Genomic DNA, 9,671 nt, shown 5'->3' on the forward strand with positions numbered 1-9,671 from the left:
AATTGTTATTTTATTTTGAATCAAAAGATTTAATTCTCTGTTTGATTTGGATGTAATTCATTCTGAACGACACAATGTGAAATTATGTTTGTGCAAATGTTTACACTGGATCAAAATACTATTTTATTAGCTAAACCCCCCAAAAAATGTTGTGAAAACATAAAACTATGAAATCACGTTGACACAATTAATGAAACTGAACCTGTAGGGGGAGGAGGAGAGGAGGGGCTTTCTCCTTCTCTCTCTCTTTTCTTTTTTCTCTCCAGACGCGTAAAACGAGCAGAGAGCGAAGCACAGAGCAGCAGCCAGTGAAGAAGAGCAGCGCACAGGACAGAGAGACGAAGAAGAACCGGAGGGAGGACTCGGTGTTGGATGTAAACGTTTTGCGGGTGTTGGTGCGGGGAATGCGCGGCTCCTCCTCAGCTGCTCTCCAACTTTGTGAATCTCTGCTCTGATGCTGAGAGGAGGACGCAGATGATGGGAGTAACCTGGTCCTCCAGATGCCTGGCTCTGTGTCTAGCTCTGCACATAGGTGAGCAACGAACCTCCCAGAGGCTGCAGCAATACACTACTTTTATGTTTCCTCCGTTATTTTTCTATTAATTTTTGACCAGAAAAAAACGTCTTTACTGTAAAAGACTACTATTTAATTTTTCATCTTCATTGTGATACAATTTAAATCATACATTTTACTATTTTTTAAAAAAATAATTAAATGTAATTTAAAAATTTTTTCCAATTCTGTGCTAGAAAAAAGGGGAGGGAACAATATTCGCTTTAATTCTGCTCTATTTGTGTTTTTAGTTTAGTTTCGAACTTTACAAACTCAAATTCGTTTTTACTGATAATTATTAGTTTCTAAATATGTTTGATGTGGCTATTGTTGGTTTGGGTCCTAATGATTAGTGGAGGCATCTGAGCGGTCCCTTTTAACGGGGCTACACTTCACATTCCGAGTGTGCGCGACGTGCGTGCATGTGAGTGTATGTGCGCGCGCTAACAAGGGGAATGCCCCCCTCCCTCCCTCCCTCCCCGCAACCCGGTTGTCCCGAACTGGAGACAGATTTCTGAATTGTTTCACAAGCAGAACCGAATTAGTTCTACAGTCAATATTAGTAAAATCAGTTTGGTTGATGTGGTTGGTGCTGCTCGGATTTCTACACCTTAACGTGCTGTGAATAATAACAGAAGTGTGAATCTCTGCAGTTATTGTAAAAATAATTTTCAGATCTAGTTCAAATGATCCACGTCTGCTGGTTCTGCAGGACCGAGATCCCGCCGCAGTGTCCGAGATGCGGGAGGAGGAAAAGCAGCCTCGTCCATTTATTAAAATCATATTAAGTCTCAGTTTCTGCTGCGCAAAATAAAAAACGCAGGGGAACGAAAAGTAATTTAAACTAGATTTAACGCTGATTTATTTTGCTATTTATTTATTGTGCACGCGCGCAAACACGTCGTGCACCCGCCTCGTGCGCAGTGGGGAACCATCCTGCCCGTTTTACGGTTTATGATAAAATCGTGATAAATTGGCCTTTTCTGAAAATCCCAGGGCGACGAGCTGCAGAAGGAAGAAGCCTCCCCCCGGGCCCGTCTAATGTCTGGAACGGATAAACCAAACCACGTTGCACATGTATGTTGGGATGAAAGAGAAACAGGGAAACGGGCTCGTGCGGTTGCGTTGCATAACGACGCTGTGGAGGAGGGCTCTGCGCCGTGCGCGCGTCGCTGCTGCTGGCACAGAGAAATGCTGAATTATTCAAGACGCAGAATCCTCCTCGATGCTATTGTTAGAGAGCCAGGTTCGATATTCACGGCTCCAGGAGGCAGGAACGAGCGAGACCACGTTAAAACACAACGAACAAAACAAATGTGTGTGGACGTTTGGACATTTCAGGTTAGAGTTCCTGCTGAATGACTCCACACAGGCCGACTATTATAACCATACAAGCGCAAATCCAGTAAAATTCATTATTTGTGCTGCATTTATATTTGTTTTGGGATCGAAATTCTTTATCTTTTGTGTTTTTGCGTTGCTGTTTTTTTATTTGTTGCACTGTGATTGGCTGCGCTGAGCGGACGTTTGATTCATTTTACACATTTTTATTGTTTCGTAGAAAACACATTTGAACACACATATGGAAATAAAATAATTTTAGGCGCGGGTATTTGTGTATAATTTACACGTCATGTCATTCTCTACGGTGTAGTTTGTTAAATTGTGTGTAGCTGGGGTTTTACGCACGGACAGCGGACGGTGTGTCGAGGTGGGTGTGTCTGCTGTGGAAGCTACAACACGCTGCTTCTGGCGTCCGTGCACTGCAGGGAACAGTGTGCGTGCGCGCGTGTGTGGAGGTGGGGTGAATGAGTGCGAGCGTGTGCCTGCTGGAAGGCGTGAACGAAAATGCTGTGCGCGTCCCCGTTCGTGTGCATGTGATGGCACCGTGCATTCACTCCTACGAGAAACGAACATTTAATGACAATAACAAAGAATAATGAAAACAATTTCAACCGAGGGCAAAAATAAAAAAGGTAATATATCGGAATTAACTATAAAAATATAAATCATCTAGAATAAATGATTTATGAATGCTGTTGTTTGTTTATTTTTAGAAAACACGTAACAGTAACATTTTTTTAAATAAAACTACAACAAAATAAATCCGAGCAAAAAAGAAACAAACAAACCAATTATGTCATGTTGTTACTAATAACACGTCTGCACTAGTCATAATCACATAATATAAATAAATATAAACTAAAACGCGGATAAATAAAATCGGCTATTAGAGTGAGTGAGTGAGTGAGTGAGTGAGTGAGTGAGTGAGTGAGTGAGTGAGTGAGTGAGAGATAGTGTGTGTGTCTGTGTGTGTGTGTGTGTGTGTGTGTGTGAGGGGGGGGGGGTCATTCATAAACTTATGTGACCTCGTTCAGAGCTTATAAGACTAATAGGAATCAAAGTGGTGCAGCCAGTTAGTGAGAGATGATGTAATGACACAGAGACAAAGGGGAGGGAGGGGGCGGACGGAGGGGGGAGGAGGGGGGTCACCGGAACACGGCGCTGTTGATCTATTACAGGTGATTTTAGGCAAAATGCTTAAGGTCTTTAATGACAGACGTAGTAAAGACGTCACGTGAAAGGTCCTGCGCTGCAGATGTAGGTGAGTCACCGAGTCGCTGCCCTTCGTCACCAAAACCGTGAGCAGTAAAAGGCGGGACGTTAACAGAACAAGCCAGTCTGCTCACTGGCAACGTGTATAATAGTTTAATTATGGTGATACATCGCTTTAATACTGCAGCAGGTAAAGATGGAGACGATTTAAATTATTTACCTCACAACATCTGAGCCTATAATATTTATCAGATCTGCAGCTGTCAGATTAAACATGGAGGCAGCACTTTACCATGACGTCAAGTTTAATATGGCTATTGTCTCACTTCATTGATTAAAATTAATATATTTCTATTTTAGCTTTCTAACTTTGTATCATAATATAAAAATAATTGTAACTTGTTTTAATTTGAAACGTCTATTGTTTTACCCTTTGAGTCTTGAGGACTTACAGCTTTGTTACAGCAGGTGTTTGATCTGGTTCTGCTCCAACAGCCGCATCTTGTTCGACACGTCGCGCTGCGTTAGGCCAGTCTGACCCAAACCAACCAACCAGTCAGCCCAGGCTTAACGAGGCACACACGCCGTTAGGAGGTGGTGTGTGTCAGACCTGGCAACCGTGACGTCAGAGAAACAACACACGCCTGTTCATATTAAACAAACTAGCTTCGCTGCTTTACCATCTGATCACGTCTCGACTTATTCTGATCTTTCAACCTCTACACTTATTGTTCAGACTCTTGGTTCTGAGGAACAATCTTATTTCCCAGTAGTGGGTTTGACTGAGAACCGTAAAACCATAATCTGCCTCCGTTTCTAGATGGCCGATATTAAATCTGAGTTTTATACTGATGAAAACTAATTTGTGTCTCAGACCATCCATCATCAGCCGTGGCTGCAGGGAGCAGGGCACGCGGTGTAACCTTCTCATTCACAGAAAAGTTTGAGCTCCAATTCATTTAAGCTCAGACAGAAATGAAACATGCTGCACACCCTGCCTCACCTTCCTCCCCCTCCTCCTCCCTCTCTGCAGTGTCCGTGCTGCAGACGGTGCTGGTCAGCGCTGGCCAGTGTGACTTGGTGTTCAAAGGGTTCTCCGAGTGTCTGCTGAAGCTGGGGGAGAACATGGCCAACTACCCCCAGGACATGGACGACAGGGAGAACCTCCACACCATCTGCACGTAGGTGTCCACGCAGCAGCTGAAGGAACCAGCAGAGCGCGGTTAGCGGCAGAGGCCGGACTCAGTGGTGTCCACTTCCTCTTTATTAAATATTTAGCAGGACTAAGAGCCTTGATGCCGCCGCGGCCTTTTAACACAAATCTTACTACTGTTGACGTCTTTTATTTGTCAGGACAGTTGGTTTGGTAACTTGGTCCAAACGAGGAAATCGTATGAGTGATTACACGTCACACCCTGAGGGGGACTCAGGTCTTGGTTATGACCCATATGTGCACAGCAGGGGTGTTGCGAGCCAGATGACACCCACCCAGCCCCCACCCCCACCCCCTTCATCCCTCCATCCAGACCGGGTGGGCACCAGATGGCAAACTGCGGCGAGAAGACCCCCCCCCCCATCGGTGCTTTAATTTGGTGACGGCTCCATCGTGGCGGTGTTGAGGCGTGGCTGGAGGAGCGTTAATACGCCTCCACACACACACACGCCCCCACTAATTGCTCAGAGATGTAGCATCGACACGGCCCGGTTCAGGAGGTCAACATCAATAAGAGCAGATTGGATTAGATACGCTGGGAGTGTGAGGCACGCGTCACTGGGCAGACTGGTGTCAGGGAGGAACAAAGACAAACAGACGGGGGGAGGGGATTAAGAGGAGAGAGGAAGGGGGATGACATAATGATGGGGAAACGAGAACGCAGGCGAGGAGTGAAAGGGAGGCCAGAAGTAAGACAGACAGAGCTAAAGACATAGAAGCAGTAAATGAGCTGACAGCAAACCAAACCACACCTTAACGAACCTTAGTAAATGTGAAGTAACTGCCTTATTTGGATCAGTGGTGCTGTAGAGGAATGAATGTCCGCTGACGAGTCCTGCTTCAGTCTGTGAATGTGTGCTTCACGGCTGTGGAGGAGGTGGTCTCCTGAATGAGCCCCCAGCGCAGCCACAGCTAGCGATGCTAACACTCGCTGTGCTTTCTCCTGCCAGTTACTGGGATAACTTCCACTCCTGTGCCACGTCAGCGCTGGCCGACTGCCAGGAGGGAGCCACGGACCTCTGGGAGAAGCTGAAAAAGGAGTCCCGCAACCTGGATTTCCGTGGGAGCTTGTTTGAACTGTGTGGCGGCAGCAACGGAGCCCCCCAGTCTGCCGACGCCGGAGCCCTCGCCTTGGTCCTCAGCTCGCTGCCCACCTTACTGACTTGGCTGGCGTTTTAACGGGAGCGAGGGAAACGTAAAACACGAGGCCAAAAGAGGAAAAAAGAAGAGCCCACATGAAAAAGAAAACAGAAAACAGACCCTGTACTGAAAACACGGCTTCAAGGACTAAGCTTGAATTCATCACCAGAAAAATGACCCAAAATGGATGTAACCACTGCTTCAACGTACGTCGGCCCGGTCGGACCCGGGCCGTCATCCTGCGGTGCTCATCACATCACACGCCGAGCTGACCCCGAGGTCGATAGCATTAAATATTCAACAAGCCGTCGAGCTGAAATGATGACAATGATGAAAATTTGATGGATTACATCAAATGCTTACAATCGTGGAATTACACAGTATTAAAGTCAACCATGAATTATTGATGTTTAGAGGCCAGGCCCAGACAGTGTGTGACTGCTGACACGCCATCAGGCCGTACATGAGGCTTCATACAGCCGGAGGCGGCGTGAGGCCCAGCTCCACTCCACCCAATCAATAACACGAGCTCAGGCCTCCAGCTCGTTTCAGACCCGTCGCCTCATTTTCATCACGGACTCTTTCTCCTTTTCTATCGCACCAGGTGGACTCTGTAGAACCTGGTAGGTTCGGTGGCTGAATGTTTGTGTTTTAACGGCTGTTTTCTTGTGCTCTGGCCACGGTCACATTAAGCAAAGCAGCGGCTGTGGGAAGTCGCCCTGTCGACTCCGTCCACCGTCCAACCACGTAGTGACCTCGTTCTGAAATCTGACTTTACTGCCAAAACTACAGATCCACATATGGAACAAACAACAAGGAGACACAGTAATTAGTTTTTCCTCAAAGGCACTGACATTAACCAACACATGTGTGACATTTGACCCGAGCAACAGCGTCCGCGCTGCAATACAAATATGAAGTTTGGTGGTTTAGCTTGTAGTGTGACTGTGGCCTTACGCTCTGAGGTGCAGGGATGTAGTCCAGCGTACGAAGCCTGCTTTTCATTTCACAACACTTTAGACCGAAGCTAACAGTGTCAGGTCAGCTAATAGCTAGCTAACACTCCACAGAAGCTAAAGCTGGACCACACAGCTCCTACACGAACAGAAGGTTCAAGTTTAGCAGCTAGTTCAGTTCAGTGGTTACTTACTGCTAGCTAACCGCTTCATTGGGCAGCTAACCCAGGTTACGTTACCTTAGCTACCACTCACACTTAACTTCATGACCACATCCCTGCTCAGCAGAACCGCGTCAGCAGCCGACAAGCCGACAGCAATACGAAGACGTGACTTCAGGCCAGTGTAGCTTAGGAAAACCTTGGCTGAAGAGTGAAACGACTGTTGCCATTAAGCACAAGCTCTGTTTTCATAAGCCAGTGTTCGTACTAGACGACGTTAGGAGATATATTTTAGTCTGTATGTTAGATTCAAAAGACAAGTCCCCCAGTCCAGTAGCATTAAGGCCCATGACAGCAGGAGGTGCTGAGCTGCCTTCTGACTAAAAGAGGTGTACTTCTGTTTGTTTGTTTGTTGGTTTGTCTTTGTTTATGGGGATGTTGCATTACAAAAAAAAAGAGTTTTAAAAAATGGACTTATTCTAGAAATCATCTAACAAGAAAAAATGTATATCAAGAGAATTTTGAGTAAATAAAAAAGCTCTATTTAAGAGAACTATCCCAGACGGTTTTAACAACAGATTGATACTTTGCAGATTATAGACCTATAAAAATAAAGATGACTAATAATAAAGAGTAATAAATAATGTTTGAAATCCTGTTGGGTCATTGTTTATTGTATTCAAGATCTCACATACACACACGATTCATTATTAATGAGGGAGACTCCCTGAGCTTGTCCCAGCGCTCGGCTGATATCGACCGTCCACAGGATTGTTCATCATGAATAATCTCAAACAGCCAAGATGTAGGTTTCATTCTGGAGGAACCGGCAGCGTCAGGACTCAAACTTCTACTAATTAATAGTAGCAATGGACCCGATATCAAGTGTTTGTTCCCTGCTATTCTAATGACCATAAAGTCCAGCTTGTCGCAGTAAAGCAGGAAAGTTAAAGCGTGAGTGTGTGATAGATTATGAGAACTTCTGTAAACAAAGTAAATGGAGAATAAACATAGCAGTGCAAAGGTGGATCCTTCAGGGATCCTAATGGATCCTAACAAGCCACCGAGATTCCTTCATCTGTGAACCGATACGTGACGGAGAGGATCAAACAACGACTGCTGTGGAGCCAGAGTAAGATGCTGCTGAAGGCCGCGTCGGCCCACACGTCTGATAATCACTTCAATATTTCCATAATTCCACTGCTAGCATCAAACCAGATCCTGTGTTTGGTCTGCAGGAGGAATATTAAACCATAAATACTCAGCGGGAGGAAAAACTCCAATTACAAATAAAATATTGAGCGTGTGCCCTCGAGCCTCATCCCTTTCCCTAACAACACTACAGTGGAACACATGGATCTGTTCTACTGGATCCTTCTGAACACTAAGCTCCAGGCTGATTTGTCTCCTGCTTTTGTCTTTTATTGTATTTTAAGTCCAATACTCCAAAATAATAACGTGAGGATGAAAATGGGTTTTGGACACGAGAAATCAGAAACAAAGAAGCAGCAGGGTGAAAAGACAGACATCACAGATGAACAAGATGCTGCAGTGGAATTGGTTTAAAACACCTGAAACACTATTTGGCTTTTCTGTTTCAAGGCATCTCATGGTCTTTGCAGAGCACCTCGTGTCAGGAGGTGAAGCTGGTCAACAGTGAACATTGTGGACAACAAAATGCCTAACGGGCAGTTCATCAGAGCAGATAGATGGTTGATGTTCGTGGTTCTTCATGTTTCTGTGTTTTTTTTCTCATTACCAGCCTTTACAACACGTCTGTGTGACCCTTTTCATTCTGCTGGGATTTGCATGTATTACCAACTTATTTGCATCCACTTAGTGAGAATCCTCCATCTATCAGGTCGTCAGCGTCCTGGTCGTATTCTTGTTTCTGTGATTTCCTGTATTTTCAGAACGAACGGCATCCTTTCTCTGAGGCTTAATGGCGCTCATGCAGCAGTTTGCGTGCTGCAGCCTCTCCAGGGAAAACTCATGCACGACTTCGTGGTTCTGCATTAATATGGATGTGATGAGGGAGCAAACGTCTTCGGACGGGTCCTCCAAGAACACTACAAACCTATAGGATGCTGAAAGATGATGACTGATAGTGTGAAATATATCGAATGTGCCTGCAGATAAATGCTTCATATGTAGACAAACATAATCTGCTGTGGGCACGAGCAAGAAAATTAAAAATAATAAATAAAATAACAAAGCTAATACTGCCATTTACTATTAGGATGCTTATTCAACAAATCTTCATGTCTGAAACTTTGAATAAAAATTTATGAATTGTCCCACAAATGATGTAACAGAAAGAGAATCTTTCCTGGAAACAGAAAAAAGAAATAAATCCAGAAAGGTAATTATGGCCTGTAGGAAGGAACAAGAGCCGGCGAGACTTCAGGCGAGTGGCTCATTAATGATGTATGGAGGGAAGCCCGCGAGATGCAGGAGCTCCCACGGGATCTGGGCCGTCAGCAAATATCACTACAGTAACAATGTGGAGGAGGAGCTGCTCTCGCTTCCATTTGCTCCCGTGATATTATTCGTCGCAGTCAGATTAGATTTTAAATATTGATGACATGTCGGGTTGAACAGGCCAAGAGCCAGCAGGAGGCGGAGGGCTGGTCGGTTTCAGTCAGCCCAGTTTATTTATTTACTCACAGAAATGAGAAAAACAAACCTTTGCTAATGCAACGCTACACAGAAGCTTCACGCCAATGTCACATCTAACGTTTATGGAGCCAAGCAGCCAATGAAATGACTAAGCTTATGCAGTAACCTCTTCATTTTCATTTTTAATATTTAATGTGACACAGCTGCTAAAATTAAATTATATTCCAATCGTTTAAACTGTTCTGATCATTTAAATAATAAGAGCCATAGACACTAGAAGGCCTGAAGTCTTAAAGTGTTTATTTCCAATGTAATGTCAAAAATAAGCCATAACTCTTAACGTCACTCTGCTGGTCTGGAAAAACCCATTTAATTCTAAAGTCTAAAACAGGCCGACCTAAAACCATTTTCTGCGTCGCTGGGAATTCTGCTCCGGGTTTAAGTGGGGCGGACATCAGACCAGCACTGCGTGG

At 44.8% G+C, this 9,671-nt stretch overlaps 1 protein-coding gene across 1 annotated transcript; it reads left to right on the top strand.

Moving 5' to 3' along the window:
- Positions 1 to 275: 275 nt before the first annotated feature.
- Positions 276 to 7,235, top strand: nrn1a (neuritin 1a). The gene is made up of 3 exons (XM_029148575.3): positions 276 to 532; positions 4,143 to 4,290; positions 5,273 to 7,235. Exons 1-3 carry the CDS (start codon positions 475 to 477, stop codon positions 5,499 to 5,501), a joined length of 435 nt encoding a protein of 144 aa, XP_029004408.1. The 5' UTR covers positions 276 to 474; the 3' UTR covers positions 5,502 to 7,235.
- The last annotated feature ends 2,436 nt before the right edge of the window (positions 7,236 to 9,671 follow it).

Source organism: Betta splendens, chromosome 4 (genome assembly GCF_900634795.4).
Source record: "Betta splendens chromosome 4, fBetSpl5.4, whole genome shotgun sequence".
Taxonomy (NCBI): domain Eukaryota; kingdom Metazoa; phylum Chordata; class Actinopteri; order Anabantiformes; family Osphronemidae; genus Betta; species Betta splendens.

Coding starts and splice junctions, on each gene's coding strand:
- nrn1a (XM_029148575.3), top strand. CDS start 475: ATGATGGGAGTAACCTGGTCCTCCAGATGCCTGGCTCTGTGTCTAGCT. Junction 533..4,142: donor GTGTCTAGCTCTGCACATAG/GTGAGCAACGAA, acceptor CCCTCTCTGCAG/TGTCCGTGCTGCAGACGGTG. Junction 4,291..5,272: donor AACCTCCACACCATCTGCAC/GTAGGTGTCCAC, acceptor TTCTCCTGCCAG/TTACTGGGATAACTTCCACT.